This window comes from Salarias fasciatus, chromosome 11 (assembly GCF_902148845.1).
Source record: "Salarias fasciatus chromosome 11, fSalaFa1.1, whole genome shotgun sequence".
NCBI lineage: Eukaryota > Metazoa > Chordata > Actinopteri > Blenniiformes > Blenniidae > Salarias > Salarias fasciatus.
Window position 1 is genome coordinate 1349205 of NC_043755.1, and position 26571 is coordinate 1375775.

The following is a 26571-nucleotide window of genomic DNA, read 5'->3' on the forward strand; positions in this document are numbered from 1 at the left end:
ACACTGGTTTTTGAACAACGTGCATGTAAACTCATGCATAATGCAACAGATGGAGATTTCATTGTATTTTAGCAGAAAGAATATTAGAATTGGCTTTATGTTAAGATCGGAGTAATTTTTGGTTGTTTTCTATAAATTTTCTGGTTTGGTTTTGCAAAAATATTGACATTTTTATGATGTATAAACTGCAGAAAAAGAAAACCTTTAATGTTGAAATTTAAAGGCTACTATGACACTGTTTTACTGGTCTGGCCCCGCGTGGTTATCGTTGCTTATTTAGAACCACTGAGATAGTGGAGAACATGACCTCACAATAGAAAGTGCAAGAAGTTTATAGGTTTTTTTTTTTGTCTGGAAAAGGGGGAACTTTCTCAGGGTCGAAACGTGTCTAAAGTGAAAGTTTTACAAAAGGGCAGTGTCTGACTCTCTCAAACACTTTGTGCAAACTGGAATAGTTGGATCCAAAGCACGGCCAGGCAGCCTAAAAGTGAAGATCCCATCAGGGGATCAATACAATAGACTCTGCCCGTAGATAGAGACAAAAGCAGCTTCTTCACAGATACAGAAGTCTCTAAATACACACCTCCACACTGCAATCATTACGTTTTAGTCGCCATCACAGATAAAGAGCAATGCCTCCATGGCACTTGGGATGAAATTAAAGTAAAGAGTCACGTAAAATAAAAACAAGTACAGAAACAAATTCAGATGACACCTTTTAGACAAACAAAAAAATTGAGGCTTTTTTTTTATATATAAAAATACTGAAAGCAGCTGCTGTGTGTCTCTCTTTTCTGCAGGAGCAGAAATCATTGTTTTTCTTTAAAGTTGATTGGTCAAGCACATTGCAGCCTGAAAAATAGTTAAGTTTCCTTTATGTTTTCTTTTAACCCTTCCACACAACTCAAACAGAGTTTTCAAAACTTCAAGTAGAAATTTCCTTAAGAAATAAAGATAAAGAGAGGAACGAGGATGGAAAAAACTCCATTAAATACAGAAAGACAGGTAATAAGTCATAATCTTGTAGCTGCTCCCTTCAGGGGTCCACACAGTGGATTATCTGCCCCCCCATTCCCTGCCTGCTTTACTGTTATACCACATGCTCCCATGCTCTCCTTCTGGACATACATGAATATTATCTGATGTCTTCATCCTTTTCATCATTGGTCCGATTCATCTACTATCTCGAGCGTCCACACCACCTCAGCCAGGCAGGCCTCTTGAGCTTTATCTCTAAACTGCTCTCCGGCGCTCGTCCTCTCTGATCTGCTCATTTTTAATCCTGTCCATCTCGCTCACTCCCAGTGAGGAGCTCAGCTTCTCCATCTCTGCCCCCTCCAGCTCAGCCTCCAGTCTTTCAGCCCATACATGATATAGCAGCTTGTGAACCTTCCCTTTTGAACTTGCTTCTATCCTTCTATATTGTCCATTTGACAATTAAAAACATCTCAAGAGATTATGAGAGATTGACTCTTAAAAACCTTTCTTATCACAATTTTTCCAATATGTGTTTTCTTCGTCCACTTGGAATAAGACAGGTAAGAATTACTTTTTGCAAGTTTTTTTTTTTTTTTTTTTTTTGAGGCAGTGGAGTTGATCTGTTTAAAAGGTCTGGTTGATTTACAACCCAGCAGGAGACCCAAAATATGTTAAATGAAGGAACAGTTGCATAAAGATTGTATGTAATCAGTATCTCCAATTAAAAAATTGCAATAAGTAAATAACTATCAAAGATCAAAATTCAACAAGATTCATTCTCACTCTCAAGGCATACTTGAAAACAAACAAACAAACAAAAAATAAATAAATAAATTGTACTCATATGCAATCACACTGATCCTTCCAGCTCACATAAATACAGAAGGATTTAAAAAAAAAAAAAAAAAAAAAAAAAAAAGCATTCCAGTTTTCTCTGGGATATTGAAAGCTGGGAACTTGGCAGCAGCTTCCATGAACGGTCAGTAGGGGGAACACATGCAGTAAAAAAGGAAAAGGCTTTCTTCTGCAGCAGCGCTCCAGAGGCAGCCTGAATACAATAAAAAAAATGCTGCTGGAAGGAACATCAGGAGGTGTGATCGCCAGTTCTGGGATCATATTTGAAAACAAACCCTGTTAAAACAGAAATAATCATTTATAAACACAGGTGAGTCACGTGGTTCGCAGCGCGGCTCCGCAGGTATTTTGGGCGTGGTCTCAGTCATATGAGGAAAACTTTTGGACTCAGGTGTTTCCGCGTTAAGCCCGCGGAAGGACTCTGATTTTACTCTAAACTACCTCAAACCCTCTTTTCCTTTTATTGCTGAACTCTTTACAAAAAAGCCAGAGAGTGTCAGGCTTCATTAACCGGACACCTTTTGGATCCCTGCTGCGCACCAGGAGGATCTGAGAGAAGATGTATTCTGCCAGATATAATTACAACGTAAGTCTTGTCAAATCTCACACGAGCAGCGAAAAAATACCGATATTTGTTTGATATGTCTGAAGTGGGGCGCACTTTCAGTGGTAGCTCTCTGTTGTTTACAGGTAGTTTCCTGTAGGGAATGTATGTCATGCGTTTGGTTTTCTGGCACGCAGCTTCCGTTTCAGGGCCTCAGTTATCATTCAGATCATCACACTGGAGCCTCAGACAGCACGAGTCTTAAAAACAGGTCACACCTTTTTCCTTTAAGATCCTCAGGTAGAAGTGGCAAGTTTGGTCCAGGTGATTACATTCCCGTTTCATTAAATATTGTGTCCATATGGGTTAGTTCTACATATTCTCCACATTTCCTTGCCAAAGTGTGTGCCTGTCGTTGTTTACAAGCAGTGGTGTAGTCTAGTTTATTCTAGTGAGTAAACTCAGATTTGTCCAATCCCAGACCCGTGCGTCGCCGTTCTGGAGCAACATCTGTCCCCCAGCAGCTGCTCTAAAACTGCCCCACACGAGAACCACCACGCTCATTAATGCGTCCATATTTGACATCATGAAAGACTGGTTATGAAATTATCCAAATGGAAATGTATTGTGAACAACACAAGATGTATAACAGCCGTTGACAGCTGGACTTTAATTACTGAATAGCCAGTGAGAACACAAGACAAATAAGTTTCACTTAAAGAAAAATTAATGAATTAATAAGGACTGTAACGTCTGTAAACAGTCATAAACAAATGGCATCATTGGTCCACACCTCAACTTTAAAGAACTATCAAACTAATTATTTCAAAAAACTGTTTATGTTCCTTCAACATCGTCATCAGGTCATTAACGGGATTACTGCGTTCTTGGCCCAAAAGTCCTGGAAAAAGGAGGCCAGTTGATTTTGCTGCACTGTCAATTCATAACACAAGTTAAACCTGTTGATGAAGTCTTCAGCCATAAATGCAGCTGCAGTTTCTCTCAGAGCGGCGGTAACACAAGAAGCAGCGGCTGACTCAAACACTGAAACACTGACATTTGGCTTCATTTACTTTTCACTGATTCGTCTCCACATTACGTCCTCGCTGACTATCGCTCTACCAATTAAAGTTGTCATCTCGTGCGCGCCACAACGTCACCGCTGCTGTCATGCTGGGTGACGTCACGCTTGAGGGGAGACCCAGCGGTCCGAAGGTGTCCGCTTCGTAACACAGAAAAGGCGAATTTATGAACGGGAAAGTTACAGTTCTGCCTTTAAACATGCACGATCAAGCTAGCCTCCACTTAATTCTGCGGTGCGCGCATATGCTGTGCATTACGGGAACAGCGGTTTCACAGTGATTTCGCAATAAAAGTCACGTTCCACTGAAGGAGATTTCACCTTCATTCAGTTAGTTTATTAAATATTGCTACATCTGGACTACACCACTGTTTACAAGGATTTTCTTGTGTCAGATATAGTAGGTACCTTGCATTATAGGTTCCTTTCTGAGTTTTAACAGCTTTCTTCATGCAGAACTGATAATGTAGCGGTGGCCTGGGCTGAGTGGCCGAAAGGCATTGTGGGACATGTTCTGGGAGGGGATTGTTTTCTTGGTTTAAAAGGGATTGTGTAATTGTTCTTAAGTTGTTGTTATGTGCCATGATCAGTTATGTTATTCAGTGTTTATTGTGTTACTTTGGCTGGGTTCTGGAGTTTGTTATACCAGAAGTGATTTTTGGTACTGCTGTTGCACAAGTTGCTGTGTTTGTGATACATCTGTGTTTTGTAATAAAACATCAGAATCGCAAAACCTCAACATGCTCATTATTTGACCTGCATTGATATTACAATAATTTTTTTAAAGCTGTGCGCACCATTTGTGTGGTCTTTGGTACAGATATGTCTTGATTCGTTGCATGTACAGCAGAATTTTATTGCACTGCAAGTTTTGACCAGACTTGAACCCTGACCCTCTGGTCACTAACTGACCTATTTGCCATTTGGATATGTGAGATATATTTTAGTTCAGAGGCCAAAGATAGTCTAATTTCATCTTGAGTGGACTGGACTGATAATGGCATAATAACCTTTAAATCTAATGTTAAAGATTTTATTTGTTGTGGCACAGAGTATATGTGATGAAAATACAAATATTTTTGCAAAAACCAAGCAATTACCACCAAAAATTACTACATTCTCAAAATAAAGCCAATTTCTAGTGCAACCTCCAGTGACATTTAAAAAAACAGTCTCCTTATGCTGCTGTATGTTGCATGTTTTTACAAACTCCCCCTGACAGCATGACTTTGAAACTAAAGCAGGTTTGCTGGATTCCATGGCAGCATCAGCAGTATCTCAGCTCAGGTCTCAGTCTGACGTTGTGGCTGCTACTCCTTAGAAATTTCTTAAAACGAAATCAGTGTTTTCTTTAAATTGTTCACAATTTGTTTGGTGGTCTGGAGGACCGGATTGTAGCTTTTTGTTGGCCTGTTTTGACCCACAGACCTTATGTTTGACAGCCCTACGGCTGAGCCTTTGTCAGGCCTGCTGCATCTGTGACAATAATTGGCATTCACACAACTGCTTTATATTCAAGTTTACTGACTATATAAGAGGTCGTTTGCTTGTATTCAAATGCGATGGTTTGCCGTTTGCTTTGGTAATTCACAAGTCTAAACCGAAAGTTTCTGAGACTAAAGAGCTGTGCAGTCTGCGTTGGCGGAGTCTCATTTAAACTCTTAGAAGTTCTCATGTGTTTCTTCGAGGCTGTACGTCGACAGCAGAGCCTCATTTCCATTGTGCCCCCTCACAGTGGGCAGAGCTGTGTGGCAGGTAGTCACATTTAGGTTGGTTTTTGTGATACAGGTATATCACTGTTTGAGGCAATAGCTTTTTATAGCGAGAATTGAAGCAGGCTTATATGTTAAGTGGTAATGGGATGTGAAAACCGCCAAAAGCGTATTTGGCCTAACCTATAGGTCAAATCCTTCTGTATTGCGCATACATTATGTAAATGTCCACGCAGTTATTGTTATTTCACACTGTAATTCAGTCTTGTTTGAGACTTTCCGGTACGCCAGCAGAGGATGTGGGAGTAAAAGACAGACAGCCAAAGGTGAACTTCTCTTTGCGAAAGGATTCATTAATGGTTACAAGCCTTTGGTCAGCGCTGCACAAACTCGCCGGCCCAATAACCTTTTATTTGACAGGCTTGTGAAAATGATGTTGGCTTCTGTGGAAATGCACAATGTTGTATAGCTTTAAGTGTGAGGAACATGAGAGAACAGTAACCGGATTTAAGGGAAGTACACAGTTTTTCTTTGTTTGTATAGAATGGCATAAACTGAAAATAATCAGCAGTGTATATAGCCTTGATCTCTCAGCTGACCTTCCTCGCTCATCCTCCGATGGCAAAGGCCCTGTTGACACGACAAACCCGAGACAGAAGAAATGAAATAATGCATGTGTTCTTGAAATATTTAACTTGTGTAGTACGTCTTTAGAAAAAATGATAAGCAACATATTGGCACACATAAAGATAATAAAAAAAAATCTGAATTGGAATGTTATCCATCTGGTTGGATAAATATGAATATATAAAAAAATGCATGATGAAAAGGGAAGGAGATGTTTGTATCGCTTGACTGAGTTTGTAGTGAGTTAACAGCTGTTAGATCACCTACAAATGCAGTGAATGTTGAATCAGTTATTATCTTACCATATGCTTACTTTCATCATTTTATCCCAGAAAGAACAGAGGACACGCTTGCTCGCTTTCTTTATTGTTCGCAGCTTTCGTGTGTTTTGTAAGGAGAATGCAACATGATATCAACGTGCATTTGTCCGGTTTCATATTAGATCTGGCTACAAGTCTACAAAACATCCTATGATCTGGTTCAGGTCGCAACAGGAACTATTAGGTTCCCCTGATTCTGCTTTAGGTTAAATGGCATCGAATGTGGTGGAACACAGATTTGACTCTTACTGTAAGTTGCTGTGGCTTGCTATGGCAATCATCTGTTATTTTGGCTTTTAATGGATTAAAAAAATGTCAAAAACGTATTTTTTCTTTTTCATGCTTGAGTGAAACTGTTAGTAACTGAGTATTTCTTCCTTTGTGAAGTTTTGATGACTCACATCAGCGAGGGCAGTCTGAGATATTGGATCAAATAGGAATACAGTGATTAATGCACTCAGTCTGTTCCCTGTTTATGTGGTGACTCAGCAGACGAGTCAGTAAATAATTGTTCAGGCAAGGCTGTGCTGCTTTTCATTTGTGTTTTAGCCCACATTTTGAAAACGATCACAATGAAGCTGTACAACAAAAGTGTTGTTGTTCTTTTTCACTCCAGTGAGTAATGCGCTATGATTTGACTTGACTCGCTACAGTCGGCTGTACGCTGACTTTATGCGGACTTTCTTAAGGCCCCTTTCGGCAAGCACAACCTGAAATTTCAAGTCTTCCTTCATTCTTGTCCCGTTCTGCCGAGCAGAACGTGAAGCAGTAGACCTATTTACTCCTCCTTCTGCCTAGTTTCACATGGTAATGTACCTGGAGCTTCATTTCCCTTTATACACAGCTGCGTGGCTGCACCTGCAACATGCAGTGATATTAAAGCTGGTAAATATGAATTTGGGGCTGCTGTCAGGTGATAGATGTATGTGTGGGAGTTTCTTCACTCAGAGTTCATAATTTGCCGTTGAAGCCTGAATTGCTGTTAAACTTGGTCGACTTCTTTGGCTATGATTCTGATAACATTAAATAGTATTGATTTACAGCAGCTGGACCAAACGGTGAGGAAGACGGGCTCCGATGTGAGCACCGAACAGCACAGTCCAGCATCAGGGATGGACGCTGTCGCTGACCTGCTCCACTGACAGACTGAGGAAAGGGAAAGGCTCAGGTCGACGACCCTCAGCTCAGAAACGCACACCACCCAGCAGCCGAAATTTAAGGTTTTATTTGATTTTCATTTACTTTGTCTAATCCCTTTTTTTTTTACTTTTGATTTGATTCTCTTGATGCTGCTGGAACTGGGAATTTCCCCACGGGATGAATAAAATCTGTAAATCTCCACAACATGATATGAAACACAGACTCCAGCGGCAGGGCGCAGTCAGTTTCACCTCTCTCTCAGCATCAATGTTTCCGATTGACAGTCTTTCCATATGCAGTTTGCATGTTCTTCCTCTGCTGTCTACAAATACACATTGCAATTTAGGGCTGCACCATATAAACATTTCTTTGTGGTATCAATATCCATCTGACTTAACCTGAACAAAGGGCCTGTTTACAAGATATTGTCAAGTGAAATCGTCAAAGTTTTGGTGCGTTTGGCTGTTTGTTTACTCAGCAGCAGTGGACTTTAAACTATTTCCTCAGTGCAATTGTTGCAATTTGAATTCAACTCAAACTTGGATTTACTACCCTTCGTGTGCTGACAACTATTTCTACACCTTTCGGCCTTTCAATGCTCACAAACCTTTTAGTTGGAGGCCATGAGCAATCTTTGTGATTTCAGCGTTTTATTGAGCAGTGAGTAGATCCAAACACTGAGCTGTGAATATCTTGCCTTTCTTTACAATTTAATAATACTTTTTGGTGACGGTCAATTCTGGGAGTGAAAAAAAGAGTTTTCAATGAGGAGGCAGACGTAAGGTTGTAAAATATAACCCAGTAGTGCAATTGTTGGATTGGAAAAACTAACAGCAACTCTGAATCTTTTGAAAAAAAAACTTGGCCATCATTTATACAGTGCCGACAACGGTGAGCCCTCATGACATCCACATAACTCCTGCAAGTCGCCAAACCACACTGTTTACCTCAGATCTATTATATATCACCCCGCGCTGCCTTAACTTTTTCTGTGTCCCTATTGTCACTGTTGCACAAAAAAAAAAAAAAAAAAAACCCAAGGAGAGCCATGTCGATCCTGTTTCTCTGAGATCTTGATGAGTAAAAAGCGTAAAACTAAAGCAACCAAAAACAAAAACACAAGAAAGTGTTAAGGATTGCACTCCGTGACTTTTTTGCATATTCACTGATGCAGGTTCAAGAGTGCAATTTTAAAAAAAACTATTTTTAACATGTGTTCAGGGCCTCAGTCACCTCGGGTGTGGCTTCAGTGAGTTATGGGTTTGCTTTTCAAACAGACGACCGGGGATAGGATCCATTACTGGATCCTGAAACGACCTTGCAACAACAGGTGGGGAAAAAAACACAGTGCTGCAATTAATTGTAACTGCTGTTCCTGATCTGTACAGTGGAGAACAAACAGTTTAATAAGAGGAGTTGATGCAACACAGTCGTGGAGATTAGAACTGAACAGCAGGGAATGTTCTCCAGCAGCTCTGAAATCTAACCTATTGCTGCAGAGAAGAAAAAAATCATGAAGAGAAGTTTCTTTTTGTTGTGTGTGTTTTGTTAGGTGTTTTTTTTTTTTTTTTTTTTTGCTAAGTACTGGAACTGGATCTGTTCAGTTGAATTTGGCTCTATTTGGCCTCCTTTTCCTGTGACTTCCTTTTGCTTGATAATGCCCGTGGTTCCAGCTGCAGCATGTTGGCGTTCACCTCCACAGGCGGCATATATGATCCCTGAAACCCACGTCAAGTGAAGTTGGTCATTGTTAATCTGGTTGTCATGAAATTACAACATCCTGTGTTGGAAACGGATTGGATTTTACTTCTTTTCTGCAGAACTTAGAAGCATAAAAGCAGTAAAATGATCAAGGACAACAAAAAATTAGGGCTGAGAGAGAGAAAAAAAGCACTGTTATTAGGAAGAACAAATCTGAAAGCACAAAGACATTACCAACACCCAATTAAGTGTTTATATTCATGACAAACTGCATTGCTATTGCATATTGAGCCGATATTGCGGAGCGGCGTTGTTGGATGATGTGTAATTGATGATTTCTAATTCTTCATAAATGTGATTGTGTCTGCTGGTGATGGTGCAGCTCTCTCTCTTATCCCCGTGATGGATTGTTGTCCTCACCAGGCTGCAGTCCGCCTTTCGCTCGTTGGCGGATGCCACTTGAGTAAGCGCTGGCTAAGACTGAAAACAGGATTGTAAAAAAGTTTAAGAGACCCGAGCAGCCTGTCCTCATCACTTTTCAAGGCTGCCATCTTTTATTTATTGCTGGCATTACCCATCCATCATGAAAACCTGCTTTATTCAAGGTTACAGGAGGCTGAAGCCAATTCCAGTCAACACACACACACGACTATTTTAGAATTGCCAATTAACCCGGCACGCTTTAGGGCCCGTTTACACGACAACCATTGCAAGTGAAAAGACAAAGCTTTCGTTGCGTTTTGGAAATGCTCGGGCTTCTTCTTGTAGACGGTGGAACCGCTGCCACGGCACTTTCCCACCGTACTGTGCAATGTTAAAGGCAGTCCAACTGAAACTGTCGGTTGTCTCCAGTTGTTTAATACCTTGATCTTGCAGTGATTAGACGCAGCGTTAAGGGAAATCTAAAACTGGTGTGCAATTAATACGGCATAAAATTTCATGCCACGCCTTCATGAAGAAATCAGGGAACCAGAAGAAGTTCCAGAGGATCGACCGCGGTGCTGCGGATTCTGTCAGACGGGGCACAATGTGACGTGCTGATTGGGTGAAACATCAAAACGTAGGATGTAGAACTCCAGCAGACCTTTACTTTTTGTTTTTGTTTTCCAGGACATTTTAATATGTCTTTGTATTACAGTTACCATTACTGAAACATCAGGATTGCGCCCCCACCTTTTTTTTTCTCTTTTTCAAATGTTCTGAGGTTGTCTCGATTGATACAGTGAGAATAGACGACACCAAGACTCTGTATCTCATTTATTGTGTTATTTAAAATTTTCTTGCCGTGACGTGTTGGAGTATTTTTATTACAGCAATCTTGGTGTGTAAATAAACTGCACAGCTACTCTTTGATTGTTGGCTCAACTATATTGCTTGAGTTATATTTCACCTTTGCCACACAAGAGAATGAAGGTATAAGAAGTTTGAAGTGGCTGGCAAAGAACTCCTATTCAGAGGTTGTTGTGAAATTTCTCTTCATTAACCTTGGCTGTTACCTACCGATGGAAGAAGTGTTTTGTTTTTATTTTTTTCTGGTCGCTCAAACTGAAATGTTTAAATGCTGGAAACTGTACATGTTACAGTTTTTATTTTGTGCGTGCTGAATACATTTGTCAGAAAAATATGGCATAATGAAATGAAAATGCATGCCATGTTAAGTGTTTGCACCAGACAGATTAATAATTCGGTCACTGAAGATACACAGGATTAGTTCACAACAGCTCCATGCTTGTTTGGGAACTAATTTTTTTTTTTTTTTTCTCGACCGCGCCTCACAGACGATGTTATCAGACCGGTTCGACAAGAAGAAGAAGAAAAAAAAAAATCTGCTTCAACTGACTGTTTACTTGAAAAAATACAGTTCACATCGTAATTTTCTGGTTTTTCTTAGTTTGTTTCAGCATGTTTTCCCCTCTTTTCTAATTGCTATTCATTTGGAGTTGATTTACTTCTCTGGTATCAGTGGTGGAGCATAAAGAGCATGAAAAAAAAAAATCCTGCATATAGTGCAAAAACTGGATTCCTTTTGCCCCAGTAGAATAAGAATTGAATATAATAAAGAGTATTTAATGGTTTTATTAGGCTGTGATCAGGGTGACGGATAAGAAAGAGACCCTGGAGCACTTGCTGACCCCATATGTAATGATTCCCCCCATTCAGGCCCATGATTGCTGTTACAGATTCCAATTAGAAAGCATGTGTGGAAGCCAGAGCCGGGCAAGAATAGGCCTTAATTGCCATGAGTTATCATCTAGACTCATGTAATTGAGCCCCCATCTTAAGGGGCAGCACATCTGACAAATTGATTTAATACCAAAGTGATTCTCCATCCCTAATGGCACTCAGGCTTCTTCACTCATGGGCTACAGGCACTGAATTCATTGTGTGTTGATTACTAACCGGCTCGAAACCCTTCTCTCAGTCCACCCACTTGAGAGAGATCAACAACACACACACACACACATACGCGCACACACACCCAGTATTGATAGATACTCGCAGCACCATGCCCACGGTCTGCACAAGGTGATCTTGCAGCCATTGTGCAACGCCAGAATTTCATGTCACAGCAGTGTGTTCCGGCTGTCTGATTTTACTAAACGGGTAATGCCGGTTGTGCAAGCATATGTGTTGAAGCGGCTTGTTTGAACCCGTCACCCTGCGAGTGGTAGGTGTTTAACGTCCCGTTGGTTAATGTGTCACATTGTGCAACAGCACTTTTATTCCGGCAGAACTCGGCTGTCTCTCTCAATCAACGGGAAGCGGTTTCTGTAAGTCTTCGTGACGGCAGGTCAAAGATGTTTGATTAATCTGATATATTAAAAGTGGTTCTCTTGTCAGTTGAAGAGGCAGATGTGAATTCATCAGTCCTACTCAAAAATGATGACGATAATAGCAATAATAAGTTGTGTAACCATTATCAAAGTCAGGGCTTCGACAGCATATAGATGGTATAAGTGTATATCAAGCTAAAAACACGTCAGCAGAGATGAAACGATTTATCACAGCTAGGAGGAAAAGTAGTGCTTGTCAGCGTTAGGTGTTGGGTATTTATTTTGACATGTGGGTTTTACTGAAGAGAAACAGGTGAATTCAAAAAAACTGAATATAATGGAAAGATTAATTTTTGCCATGATTCATATTAAAGAGTGATACTTTGATTTATTCCATATACAGTGAGGTATGTCAACATTTTCTGATTTAATGTTCATATTTTTAGCCGGTAAGTCATCAAAATTGAGAATACAACACTTTAGAATGTTCTGTTTCGCTTAAATGGCTTTCCCCTCTTATAGCGCTGCTAATCACATTCACCCATTCTCACACACATTCACACACCAGTGGAAGCCGCTGCCATGTAAAATGCGCCATTCATCTCTTTGGAGCAATTTGGGGTTCAGCGTTTTGCTCAAGGTCACTTCAACATGTGAACAAGGCGAGATGGGGAATCGAACCTGCAACCTTCTGAGTCACAGCCTCTCAATCTGAACTGTCAGAAACATCACAATTCAGTTTTATAGAGTGTTTGAATTTTTTTTAAGTTAATTTATGTATGATTACAACCAATCCCCCAAAGGTTCTTGCACTAGCCGATGTGTGTTCACTCTGTTTTTCTCTTTTTCCTCTCACAGGACCGTAATGGCCGCCACGAGAACATCGACTTCCTGACTAACAAAGAGAAAGTGTCGTCCAAACGAAAGACTGGCATCCTGATCGGCGTTCTCCTGGCGCTTCTCGTCCTCGCAGCCATAGCAGCGTTCCTCATTTGGTTTTTCGTCTGTGAGTTTTTAAAGTTTCCCTGATTACTTATCGGTCCAGGATTAACTACTCTGCTGTATTTCTCTTCCGGAGGATTAAAGATGAAGTCAGCTCCTGCATGCAGAACATTTTGTGGACTTTTCTGTGCCTACATCCAAATAATTCTTGATGGAGCAAAATGAAAAATTCATATTATTTGCATTGCTGACATTACTTGCTGCCAGGAGTTGCATAATATCATAAACTGTAAAGTGGATCATTTTACCCCAGCTCTGAAGGCACCGCTCTTTGATTTAAAAATGGAAGAGTGGCTTGTTTAGACTGTAATTTCCCATTAGCGTTAGTCCATTTGACAGCTCTGACGTTCTGCTTTAATAATGCAAAGGAGGAAAGTGTCACAGAGTCCATGGCACTGCTTTTTTTTGTCATTTGCACATGTAGAACTTTGTAAAAAAAAAAAAAAAAAGGCCTTGGAAGTCTTGATAAACGCACTCTTGATTGAACTGACTGCCTTAATTGCTCTGGGAAAAAACTGTCTTCACAGTGTGAAATTGTGCTGTACGACTTAAGACAGTCCTTCAAGCCCAGTTTGAAAGTTTCCCGTCTCGTCAGAAGCAGCCATCTCTGAGCCGTCTGCTGATCAAACGCCTCTCTCCTCCCAGTCAAAGATGAAGATTCAGAAGCTACCCTCAGCTCACATCTCAGCCCGACAGACAAGGTCTTCAGCGGACACATGAGGCTGGCGAATGTGCCGTACGATCAGAAGCTGGAGGACACCACCAGCAAAGAATTTCAGGATTTGGCAGCTCAGTTGGAAAAAACTGTGAGTCTCACAAAAAGAGGATGCGTTTGCTCCTTTCTTGTACTCTGGTTTTGTTAACTATTCTGAGCAGAATATTACACTCACCTCCTTTGTTAGGGATTAGCTCTCAGTGATGTTTGCCATTTGTGGAAATGCTTTTTAAATACATCCCCTCTATTGCACAGAAGCAGCTGAAGGCACATTTGTGTGGGCGGAATAAAACTTTGTGCATTCCCCCGGTAATTCCCTCAACGGCATCTCCTATTATTGGTGGCGGTGGAGATGTTTTGTAGCACCACTTAGGAGCATGTGGATAACAAAAAGCCCTCGCTCAATCCCATCCAGCGCACACTTCCTCACTGAAAAGCTCCGTAAGTGAGGGTGTTAGCCGAGAATTAGAGTGGAAGTGGTGGAGAAGAATATTAGATGACTTGACAATTGGGAGAAAGCTTTGTGATGTACGAGGTTTGGCTTTCGTATCACGAAACGAAAAAAGCTTTTACTGAATAGTTTCGGATATAGGTTACTCTTAAAGTGGCAGGTACGGCTGTTGGAGGATCGCTGCAGGTTGAAATCCCAGTGCTCAGGTGCCCCGGAGAAAGACGCCTTCACCAGGTGTCCCACAGCTTTGCCTTCCAGCACCGCCTCTCTGTAGGGTTTTCAGCATTGTGTGGCATTTATTTTCCAGTTTCTCTCAGATGAGCTTTGTCTGCAGCGTTGCTGATGTGGATTTCAAATCGGATCCCGTCGAATCTGGCCTTGATATTTCCTATTTTATGGGAATTCATCAGATCTTCCTGCAATGTTTCAGCGTCTTCCTCTCGTGTCTGATCCTCTTCATCTACTCCTCCTTTGTACTCGGTCTAAACCTCTCACTTTCTCTTTATGTTGCATTCACTGTCAAATATCCCCACAATTTATTCTCACAAAGGGCACATGCTTTGAATTTAGCGAACATTGTTCAAGTTTTATGAGCGGTGGGATCCTGCATTTAATACCAGGAAAAATGACTGCAGCCTGTTTGAGTCGGTGTATAGATCACTTCAGCTGAAGCCGGGATAGTTTATTCGGAATTGCATTGTGCACTCTCGAGAAAAGCGGCTTTAGCGTTCACATGCTGATTTATATGTTCTCTTTATGTACACAAGAGAGTTTCCTACACGTCGTCTGATGGCTTAAAAGTGTATTTTTTGTCTCGACACAGCTGGCAGAGAACTACAAGACAGATCAGCTCCTTGAGAAATACCACAAAAAATCCGTGGTCACTGCTTTCAGGTAATGTTGACGCCTTGAGTTCTTTTAACTCTTTGTGCACACTTGGAGCGACACGAAGACCCGCAGTGGTTCCGCTGTGAGTGGACTTCACTCATCGAGCACATTTCAACCGCTTCAGCAGTCTCAAGTCACTTTAATCGATCAATCACCATTCCCACGCCCTCTCACATGCAAGCTGCTCACTCACCGTGAGAAGCAATACATGAAGAGGTAAATAGGGAGATCAGACCACCAGCCTTGCGGCTGGAAGGCGTCTTGCTCCGCCGCCTGAGCCACGCCTCTGTGTTGCCTTCACTCCAGTCCATTGAGTTTGTGGCATTTCATGGCACAACATAGTGAGATGTTTTGTTTTGACCTGTGGCTCTGCCCGTATCTGTAGTATTGTGCTCCAGTGAAATATGAATTGCTGCACAGTATCACAGAGTTACAGCAGCTGGCGGCCTGCCGAGTAGTGCTGTAGTCCGCTATGTGTGTAACAAAGCATGCAGGCGCCGCTTCGTGGGCTGCACTTGCAGGTTTTCAGTCTGTTTTCAGCTTATTTTTTGACTGCAATAAAAATCCACAGGGTTGCATTATTTATGTGCTATAATGTGAAATATTTGAAAGTTTTTGATGTCCCTCTGTGCTTTTCTTCCATTTTTTTTTTTTTTATTTTATTTCTGCTCATACCAGTGAGGGCGTGCTTTCCTATTACTGGTCCCAGTTTACGATTCCCTCCTCTGACTCGGAGCTGGTGCCCGAGTTCTCAGAGGAACGGGTCTTGGAGGCCCTGGAAACCAGCGTTCAGGAGACGAGAAGCCAGGCGAGCCGCAGCGAATTGAGAATCACGGAGGTCACCACTGCAGGTAGGAAACGCCGGGGCCGGCTGGGCGGGCCGAAGCTGAAAAGAGAGACACAGCTGACTGTTTACCACATCCGGGTAAATAAAGAAAATAGTGCTTACCACAAAGCAAAGACTATTCTTTGTAAATATAGACGCGTATAAGGTCGTTGTCATCTGCTATCAGCGTTGGTATTCTGTTAGGTTTCTGTCTGTATTACAGGGACTTACTGTGAATTCTGCTGATAAGATGATAACAGATAAGCCCGGGCCTTTCAGCTTGTGCTGCATCTGAGATTGCACATTTTATGCTGTTTGGATCCTCCTAATGATATTAGTTGGGTGCTGGCCTGACTTGAGACAGCCATTTTTCTTCCTTCTGTCCTCTCAGCATTCACATTGCATTTGTCTACACACTGGCCACCAGCCAAGTGCCGGGCCTGTGACTCAGTGGTTTTGGTCCTCTTTTTAAAATGATTTCTGTGGGTATGATTTGATGTTGCTGTCCTAGATAGTGAGACAGAGATGTATGGGTTGCTGCTGTAGGGCAAGGTGAGATGGAGCAGAAAGAGCTGCACACCATCACCGGTTCCCTTAACCGCAGGGAAATGGAACAGAAAATGTGCAACCCAAATATTTTAGGCTCATGCATCAAATTCTATCAGCCTCCTAACTTTGGTGACCCATTCTCACCCTCTCTCCTGTTTTTTGCTGTCGTCCCGCACCCCTTTCTGCCCGTCTCCAGAAACAGATCCCCGCATGGCCAGAAAGCCCACAGCCCGTGAGTACCGCATGTCCCATTTCAATCACTCGTCGCTGTAATTTTCCAGCTGGCTAGATGCTCACTCTGCTGCCGGTCTGTAACGAATGGCTGGCCCGGCCCGTACTGTACATGTGCTGCTCTAGTCAGAGATTGAGCGCTCCCTATCAGGCTGGGGCGAGTCAATCAGTATGCCCGACACTTCTCTTTGACACTGTCTGGTGATTTATAACCTTGGGATGATTAGACTACATTACATTACATTACCATACTAGCTGTACTACCTTTGATGAATTTGTCTTTATGCACACTCAGCATTAAAGAGAGAGCGACGCCTGATTACATGCCGTTCAGACGTGTTATTTGTGAAGCTTCGCTTCTCTTTGTCATTGTTGCATCTCTTGCACAGATATTTTGATGTAATAGAAAAACGCATTGTGTTGATCTGAGTTTCATCTGTTCATGCACATCGTCTTATGTAACCAACCGTTGTTTCAGAAGACTGTTTCTACCGTCTGGAGGCTGCACAAGGGGTGCAGACATTCTCCTCTCCGGGATACCCCACGGGCTACCCTGCCAAGTCTCGCTGTCAGTGGCAAATCCGGGCCTCAGAGGAGAATGTTATAGTCCTGAAATTCCCTTTTTTCCACATCGAGGATGACTGCTTTGATGACTTTGTCTCCATCTATGACTCTTTGAGCCCCGACGATTCCCAGGCCATCACAGAGTAAGTAAGACACCAGGGGTGCATTCTCTGTAGTTTTTCAATTGAAAACACACTGTTGGTTCACATATAAGACAAAAAAGACCATCGTTTGAAAAAGTGACTCCTGTACACTGTCTTAAGCCTTTATTTTTCACAGAAAAGGGAAGGCGATGCAAATGTAATTCTGTAGCACCATTCAGACACATGGCAATTCACAGTGCCTAACAAGGAAATAGGCTGAATACATTAAAACAAGGCTATTAACAATTACATTAACAAAGGAGAATAAATAAAGAAAAAACTTTATTAAGGTAACAGTAATAAAATAAGTAAAATCAATTGTTTATTGGAAAGCTTGGGTTAATAGTGTTTTAATTGTGGATTTAAAAGAAGCGAGTCCTCGGGTGTTCAGAAAGTTTATTCTACACATGGAGTTCACTTGGTAAACCTCTTCCTCAGGGCCCTGGATGTTTCATATTCCACAAGTAAATCTGAGCTGTATTTAGGCCAGAGACCATTCAAAGCTTGATAGACCGGAGGTCAGATTTTGAAGTGGGTCCTTCGACACACAGGCAGCCGGTGCAGAGGATGAACGCGCTCCACCCTCTTTGTGTTGGTGAGGAATTCGGATGACCTGCAGCCGTCTAGCAGACTTTTTTTCTTTTTTTCCCCCTGAGATCTGTAAACACACCGTTACAGTAATCCAGCCCGCTGAAAATGAATGCATGAACAAGTTTCTCTGCCTCGCTGTCATTGCTCTCCCGCTCCGGTTCCGCCTGCTCCTCCCACAGCGTGTCATCCTCGCTTCCGTCCAAACCGTTATGCAGCATTTTAAAGCCTTTGAACAGCTTTTTGAAACCAGTGAACAGCATCTGTAGCTGGTTTCTCACCCCCTCCACATCATCATCATCATCAACTCGGTGTTTATTGCACGCAGCTCATGTTTGACTGGCTTGATCAGACGTCTGCAGCTCACAACCAGCATGTTCCTCTTGATTTTGAATCCCTGTTGTTATGCAGAGCTCAGCATAACACAACGAGCTGAATATTGGACCCTGATTATAAGATGACCCCCTCTCTTTTTCAAACCTTTTTCCAAAAAAAAAAAAAAAAACAAAAAAACACACACACACACACACCTAAAAACAACCTTTTTATATTCAGCCAATTTCAGTATGTTTATCTAATTTGACTTACATTTTGATATAATCATCACATTTTACATTTACTAGCATCATGTTGTGCAGCATTCAATCCCCGTAAGAGGAAAAAAAAATTATCTCATTTTGCTGCAGCGCATCAAACTGGAGCTCGAATCACATTCCCACATTGCCTTAAACCTTAGTAGCGAGGTTTGTTTGATAGGCCTCAGCCAACATTTGTCTCATTTATTTAGCCTTGAAGATCACAGAAAGACTCCCAAAAGACAATCACTGGGAATCACTTTGTGTTTGACTGAAATGTGGCAGAGGGATCTGGGAATGAAAGCTGTTTTGATGTGGGTGGAATATGTTTCACTTCATTCCTTTCACTGGATTTGTGATCACAACTCCTTTTTTTTTTTTTTCTTCTTCTTCTTCTTTTACATTTGGCTCTGAAACCTTTAGTGCTTTGTGTCCCGTTTACTGTCAACTTTTGGGACCTCGGCGAGATTGAGTTGGCTCAAAAACAACCTCTCCTTTTAAATCTGTGAAAGGTGCCACCCTGAATCCTGCCGCGCGACGGTGTGTAATTGCACTTTGTCTACTGGGGATGGGGACGATTCTGAGACTACGGGCTCCTGAATGCAGCGTCGGTTGTTGCTGCAGGCGGTTTCCAACTCAGAAATCATTGCCAAACAAATATGCTTGACTAACCGATGCATAACATTTTTATAATGTTATTGAGCGATCAGCTTTATCCAAGGTGACATGCGGTTTATGAGAGCCGTAATATAATACTCCTATAATGACATTATTCTACTGAAGGTAGATGTATTGCCGCTCCTGCAGTGTCATTCACACTTCCGTGGCTCTGCCGCCAGCCGTGCTCAAACTTTTTGCTAATATACCTAATGTTTGACTTTGAAACTCCGCCTTAGCCATTTCTATCTGACGCTGGCACAATCTCCCTATTTATTTTCTCCGAGATGAATTACAGTTGTAGTGGAGGTTTGCACAGCTTGTGAAAAAGCTCCATTCAAATGTCAGATAAACACTGAATGCTTCGCGGCTGTTTGGTGCGTTTTATTCGTCATTAAAGTCTCTTTGTGGTTTTATTTATTGCACCTTGCTTGACTGCTCATTCTTCTCTCGCAGGAAATGTGGGCAGAGGCCTCCCTCCAACCCTCTGGAGGTGGCGTCATCCGGCAACATCATGCTGATTAACTTCATTACTGACACTGAAACCCAGAGGCCTGGCTTTGAGGCCGAGTACAAAGCCATTCCCAAGACTCAAGGTGATTAAGTACCACTTTACAATGCTTAATTCCATCCTTTTGCCAACTGTACAGTGCACTATATATATACCATTTCTGTAGATTAGTTCAAGTTATACTTTAATCCCATCAAAGATTATTAGAAATTTTGCCAGGATGTGACTGCATGACGCTCTTTGTTCCAGTGATGAGATGTGGCGGCGTCCTCTCTGACAAAGAAGGAACGTTTACGTCCCCACGTTACCCTGCCTTCTATCCTCCTGCCGTGGACTGCAAGTGGACCATACAGGTTTGCAACACTCCTTTCCTCCCTGGCTCCCTCCTCAGCCTGCACCCCTCCTCTTCCTCCTCCTCCTCCTCCTCCTCCTCCAGCACCATCCTTAGCCTGCCATGAGAGGAATGCTGAGGCAGCACTATAGAAGCCAAGCTGTTCAGTACCTCTTCTATCTTCATCTGTCAGACCGCTGTGGCTGCTGCAGCTCTGGCTGAGCTGCAGTGTTTTCCCTTGATTTTGTTTGTTGGTGTGTATGTGGTGTGTGTACATGTGTGTACTTGCGCATGTGTGCCTGTTGTGATGTGATGCAGCTCCTGTGCTGACATTCACTTGAGAAAGATGTGCCTGTGTGTGTGTGTGTGTGTGTTGTTGAAGGAGTGACATGCATGGTAAATAAGGTTGTTAGGAACCAATCACCCATTTTTCCGCACCACAGGTTCCTGCTGGGCAGAAGGTACGAGTGAAGTTCAACATGTTTCGCATAAAAGAGCCCGGAGTGGACGTCCGCAAGTGTCACAAAGATTATGTGGAGATTATGGGCACCAAGTAAGACCTAAAGATCCGTTTAAACATTGCCTTGTGTGACTGATTGGTCTCCCCCCTTTTTTTGATGATGAAAAATTAGTTTTCTGCTCTGTTCTTGACATTTTAACGTTGTAATCGCAATAACAAATGAGAACAAGATCAATATCGCTGCATTTCAAGACCTTTTATGGGGATATTGCTGTATTTCTTAATTTCTTTGCCATTAAATTGACCAAAATGTTAACACTGATCATGTCGCAGGTATTGTGGAGAAATGTCCTCTTTAGCTGTGACGAGCATCTCCAACAGCCTGACCGTGATCTTCCACTCCGATGAGTCCTACACCGACAAAGGCTTCAGCGCGCACTACAGTGCCTACGACCCTTCAAACCGTGAGTTTCCTCTCCCCCAAATTTACACAACACTTTGCCCGATGGGTAAAATGCCAACGTGACAGTGACACCCCGAACCTTTCATTACGGAGTGAGACAGCGGCAGCAGCGACGTTGTCTAAAACACTAGAAGACGGCGGCTGAGTGACAGTCAAATAGAGCTGTTTAGCGATAGAGGCTTTGAAACTGCTGCAGTGAAACTCAAGAGAGCTAGACTAATCACCAGAGAGCTTGTTTATTGGGTCCATTTTATTTTCCCACTGTCAGTCAAGAACTTGTCGTTTTCAATACCCTCTGCTCTTTATGCCGTCTCCCAGTTTCAGCGAAATGGATTTATAATTGCTCTGATCAACAGGGACAAGCATTGGCAACGTGACGGATGTTGTGAACATACTGTCACTCCCTCTCGCTCGATTTGTCATCATCGTCTTTCCTTTTTTTTTTTCTTTTTTTCCCCGCTCCCTCTCTCTTTTCCGTGTCATGTGAGCAGCTTGCCCCAACACATTTGCCTGTCGCTCTGGCCTTTGCGTTGGAAAAGAACTGAAGTGTGACGGCTGGAACGACTGTGGCGATATGAGCGATGAGACCCAGTGCAGTAAGTCCCCCTTCTGACCCAGCAACACTTTCTTCACCACCCCCCTCCACTTCCAAACTCATTTCCTATCCTCTTTTCCATGCCATCCTCACATCTCTTTGAAGTGCCCGTCTGACATTTGAGAAATGTTTTCTTTCTGAAAGTTGGATGACCACATTCGAAGAGTAAAGATAACAAGCAATATTTGGACTTTTCCATCATCACGAGTTTGACAAACTTCAAGAAATCACAGTGCCGAGGTCCGAGAGAAAGTGGCCTGTAAACAAAAAAATGCAATTCACTTACACATCACGTTTGCTGCAGTCCCGCACTGCTTATTCAGTTATTCACATTCGCCCAATTCACATGCAGTATACACTCGCATGCCAATGCAGACCAGGGGTGTCAAACATAAGGTCCAGTCATTTTGTGAAAATTGAGCCAGAGCAGCTGTTTCTCCATCTTCAACCTTTCAGCACACCTGTATCTCACAAACCTTTTAGTTAATGATTTGTGTTCACGTTGTACTGATGAGTATAATCTCTCCTGCTCCAGAATGTGCCAAAGACCAGTTTGCTTGTGACAACGGTTTGTGCAAGCCGAAGTTCTGGGAGTGCGACGGCGTCAACGACTGTGGAGACTGGAGCGACGAGAAACAATGCAGTGGGTATTCGAGTCTCCGGCAGCACTCTTTGGGGATATAAACTCCCATTTAATGCTATGCTAATTGTGCTAACATTAAAGGCACATCACTGCTAATGCTGTGGTCACTGACTCCTGGGCTGTGTACAGTCATTACTTGCTTTGTAATGGAGTTTGTTTGAAGCTTTGCCCAATTTTCTCAGCGTCCATCCAGACACTTAATCGTATGTTCTGCATGGACGAAGAAGGGAGACAGATGCTAATGTCTATTGTGGCTCCAGCGCTAATGTCCTTGTGAAGCTTATTGGATTGGTGTTCTTATTCAAGCTTCCTTTAATGTATTTTTTTTTTTTCTCCACACAATGTGGCCTTGCCTTCAGGTTGTGAGGAAAATGAGTGGCGCTGTGGGGACGGGGAGTGTCTGCCTCAGGACGTTGTGTGTGACAGCAAGAGGGACTGCGACGACGGGAGCGACGAGGCCTCTTGCAAAAGCTGTAAGAGCCAGTCATGTGCACTATTTTTTTTGTTTTTTAAAAGATAGTAAATTTAAGTGAACGCCCTTCATTCACAGTGTAAGGATCACCAAAGAGTCTATTAAGTTTTTCTTTTGTACAATGTTTCTGCTCTTTTCTGCATTTCCTCTCACTCTCCATTTCTCTATATCAATTTCCCTTTCACTCACTCTACCAGGCACAGATACCCACACAGAGGGCACTCCGGCATTCCCTTTTGATTTTCACTTCTGTGAATAAAGAGGGATATTAGACCTCAACCCCAATCAATACGCCCAATCAATGCAATCTGCTCCTCAATCACTCTGCATTGTGCATTCAAGCTTCACTGTGAAGCCACTCTGATTGCCGAGTATTTTACTGGTTAAAAAAAAAAAAAAAGTGTTTTCATTTTGGAACTTGTCTCCTCCCTTCTGCAGCTTCTGGTGTCTGCTCCGACTTCAGCTTCAAGTGTAAGGACGGGGAATGTGTCAACAAGGTGAACGCCGAGTGCGACCGCGTCAACGACTGCTCTGACGAATCGGACGAGGTCGGCTGTGGTGAGAGACGTTCTCGCTCCCTAATGAGAAATGGCTTCATTGTGGACCTGATGTCTGCAGTGTTGTAGGAGCTGGATTGAGTTGCATGTTGAGCTGTCGGTTAGGAAAGGGCCCCCAGGCCGGGACTGATTTTTTTTTTTTTTTTTTTCCTTGAAAGCTGTTCTCATCATCTCTGAAGTTTTTGTTTTTTTTTTCTTTTCATTTAAGCCTCAGGGTGTGTCTGTGCTTTTTTTTTTTTTTTTTTTTTTTTTTTTTTTGGGTCAGCAAATATGGCAGCTTGCCTTATTAGAATTCCAAAGAGTCACAGTGGCTTTCACAGCCAATGTCGACAGCATGACAGCTTCAAGTCAACTTAATCTCATTTTCAGATTTTCCGTCTGATCTTTCATGCCAGCACCACCTTGTATTTTGGTGTCCTTATCTCTTGTTAAACTTTCTGTTACATTTCAGGTTGTGGCACCAGACCTTACAAGTTGAACCGCATTGTCGGAGGGCAGAACGCTGCGTTTGGAGAGTGGCCCTGGCAAGTCAGCCTGGCCTATCAGACTACTGGACATGCTTGTGGGGCCTCCATCCTTTCTGAGACGTGGCTCCTTTCGGCTGCGCACTGCTTCGCCACCTTTGACACCAAGTGAGTCACACATCCGCGTCATGTTTCATCGTCACGTTCGTCCAGCTGTGGAGAAATAGAGCTGTGCACAACAGAGCGCATTTAAACAGACATATCCCAAAAAGCTGATGGGTGGCAGTGGGGGTTAATCTGTCTCCTCCATGAAGGCATCAGGCTGTATTTAGGACAGTGCCCTGTAGGTGGTGCACTAACCATGCTCTTCAGCTTGATCTACTTTTATTATGATTGAATGTGGAATGTGTTTATTTTCAAAGAATCTCCGTCTGTGTTGATATTCACTGTAAAAAAAAAAAAATGCTTTTGTCGCAGTTTCATATATATATCACATGTCTCCAGTAATTTGCTTGGTTGCTGAATAATCAAACCCTGGTATTGTTTCCCCTGGCACGTTCAGCGCATGCAGCAGTGGCTTGTATGACTTTTCATGCATGTTCATCACACTGCCTGCACCCACCCCGGTCCTTTAAAATGAACGAAACCTTTGCCCTGTGCTCCTGTGCTATCACAGCTATGGTGTTCCGTCCAACTGGCAAACCTACAGTGGTATGCAAGACCTCTACAAGTTTGATGGTGTCCAGCAACGCTCCCTGAAGAGGATCATCACCCACCCGGATTACAACCGGATGACCTTTGACTATGACATTGCATTGCTGGAGCTCAGTAAGCCACTGGAGTTCACCAACACCATCCAGCCCATCTGCCTACCCGCTTCCTCCCACGTCTTCCCTGCAGGCATGTCCTGCTGGATCACAGGCTGGGGCGCGCTCCGAGAAGGAGGTATTATGCAGGAATTGTGTGTTTCTGGGTAGAACTGCAGCCTTGTGTACTTTTTTTTTTCCACCCTGACTAATTATTATAATTATTGTGAATATTTATGCTGTGCGCCTCACTTTGCTATTGTGTTTTTCCTCTTTGCATATGCAGCTCACCTCAAAATGAGACATCCCACTCCTCCCCCATCCTTCCCACAGAGTGATCTATTCTTCTGTCCTTTATCTTCCTCCCCTGCTTACCTTTTCCCCATTCATCTCCTCCTCATTTTATCGTCTTTTTTTTTTTAATCCTTTAAAGTTCTTCCCATTTCCTCATACGCCCCCCCCCCCCCCCCCCCCAACATCATGACATACTTCTCTTCCGCTTCATCCGGCCTACCTTTTCTCTCATCTTTTCTTAATCTGTTCTATTCAATTAGGCCTCCCTTCATATCCATATATCAACACGGATGTCAGCCCTCCTGGGAAGCCTCTTAAACCTTCATTAGCTAACACTAATCCAGCCCATTAACACCTTTGATGTTGGCGGCGGACACGGAGGTCACGTGGCTGACGAGCGCTGACCCCTTTGTCCTGCTCTTGCAGGTCAGAAGGCGCAGATTCTGCAGAAGGCGTCGGTGAAAATCATCAACGACACGGTGTGTAACGTGGTCACAGAAGGACAGGTCACCTCCAGGATGCTCTGCAGCGGGTTCCTGATGGGGGGGATTGACGCATGCCAGGTGAGATCGCGCATCAGTTTCTCAAGAAAATAATAAAAAAAAAAGAGTTCGCTCCATGCAGTTAAATTCTCGCAGTCATGTAATTGTCATGCCCTCGCATGGAAAGCCAATCTAATAACCACGCTCTCGCCCAACGATGCTCACCAGGGAGACTCTGGAGGCCCGCTGGCGTGTTTCGAGGAGAGCGGGAAGTGGTTTCAGGCGGGCATCGTGAGTTGGGGTGAGGGCTGCGCTCGTCGAAACAAGCCCGGCGTCTACACGCGCGTCACCAAACTCAGAGACTGGATCAAGAAGGAGACGGGGATTTGATGATGTCTATAGGATGAAGGAGGGACGCAGACGGGAACATCAGAGTGCCCAGGAAGCTGGAGACGGAACGATGTAGTCCGAGTCGAGACAAGTCTCCCCGGGATTTATTCATTTAGCAGCAGGCTCAGGACGCCGTTGTGTGGACTCAGCTACATGAATAACTTGGGCACTTTGTTTGGTTGTCATCCCTGACGTGAGCTCCTCCTCCTTTTACTGACACTCACAAATCAACCATAGTAACTTACGTTCTGCATAATTTTTAAAGGCATTCATTACCACCGTGTCTTTCACCTCATCAATTTATGACACTTTTTACTGGTCAGTCTGCCCCGAGTGCAAGTAATGAAATATGTATGGTTTAGGAATAATTTTCCCATGATTTGGCCTGGGAGTTTTTTAATATAGATTCAGTGCATCGGTATTTTACACAGCTTTTACATTGTGCGTCTGAGCCCAGTATTACGCCTTTTTTAAGCTTTAGTATTTTAAATTTTCAGTTCGGTGTAATGCCGCCTTCTTAATGCAATGGACGGCGCACCTGGACAACAAAATCACGCAGTGACCTGCTATGAAGTTTGGATTTTTATATGATAAAATAATTTTGACAAAAGCTAGATGGGAATAAAAAAAAAAAAATCTAAGATAAACATCCATGTCGGGGCATTTTCATATCATACTAAAATGAATGAAAAACGGAAGCTGCCCGGAAGGTAGAAAATGCATTAATCAATCTAAAAGCCCAAGGTTTGCTTTGGAAAATAGCCAGGAGTGAAGTATTCTAGACGTGTAGTCAGCACTCTGCAACAGGCCAGAGCACGAGCATGACTGCTGAAGAGTGACACTGGAGTGATGATCTGTTGTTGATCTGCGCAGGCATTCCAGATCAGTATTTTACATTTGCAAATCCTTAAGGGAATTGCATGGTCTGTGAATGATGTGCCAAAATATTCCATTCAACCGGGGAGTGCTGAATATGAGGATTAGGTCCAGTCGGCTTTTTGCACCGGTCTCCAGCAAAGCTCGGGGTGACCGGGGTCTTTAATCACAACAACTGAGAGTCAAAGTAAATCAGTGGGGTTTTCAGTACTTGCCAGAGCATTGCAATCTATTCTCATCCCTGAGAGAGTTTCCTCTCCTTGGTCGTGACCAACTTAATCAACCTCAGCCTAAATAACACACTAG

At 42.9% G+C, this 26571-nt stretch overlaps 1 protein-coding gene across 2 annotated transcripts; it reads left to right on the forward strand.

Annotated features, from left to right (window-relative positions):
• Nucleotides 1–2211: 2211 nt before the first annotated feature.
• Nucleotides 2212–26082, forward strand: st14 (ST14 transmembrane serine protease matriptase). Of its 2 annotated transcripts, none has more exons than XM_030102161.1 (19): nucleotides 2212–2419; nucleotides 12591–12738; nucleotides 13380–13540; nucleotides 14724–14794; nucleotides 15467–15639; nucleotides 16360–16395; nucleotides 16873–17101; nucleotides 19378–19517; nucleotides 19682–19785; nucleotides 20207–20316; nucleotides 20557–20687; nucleotides 21178–21282; nucleotides 21817–21924; nucleotides 22284–22397; nucleotides 22835–22954; nucleotides 23405–23585; nucleotides 24094–24362; nucleotides 24944–25080; nucleotides 25228–26082. In XM_030102161.1, the coding sequence occupies exons 1-19, from the start codon at nucleotides 2393–2395 to the stop codon at nucleotides 25387–25389; spliced, it is 2526 nt and encodes an 841-aa protein (XP_029958021.1). In that variant the 5' UTR covers nucleotides 2212–2392; the 3' UTR covers nucleotides 25390–26082. The 2 variants fall into 2 exon arrangements, with proteins under 2 accessions (XP_029958021.1, XP_029958022.1); XM_030102162.1 differs by having other exon boundaries at nucleotides 16876–17101.
• The last annotated feature ends 489 nt before the right edge of the window (nucleotides 26083–26571 follow it).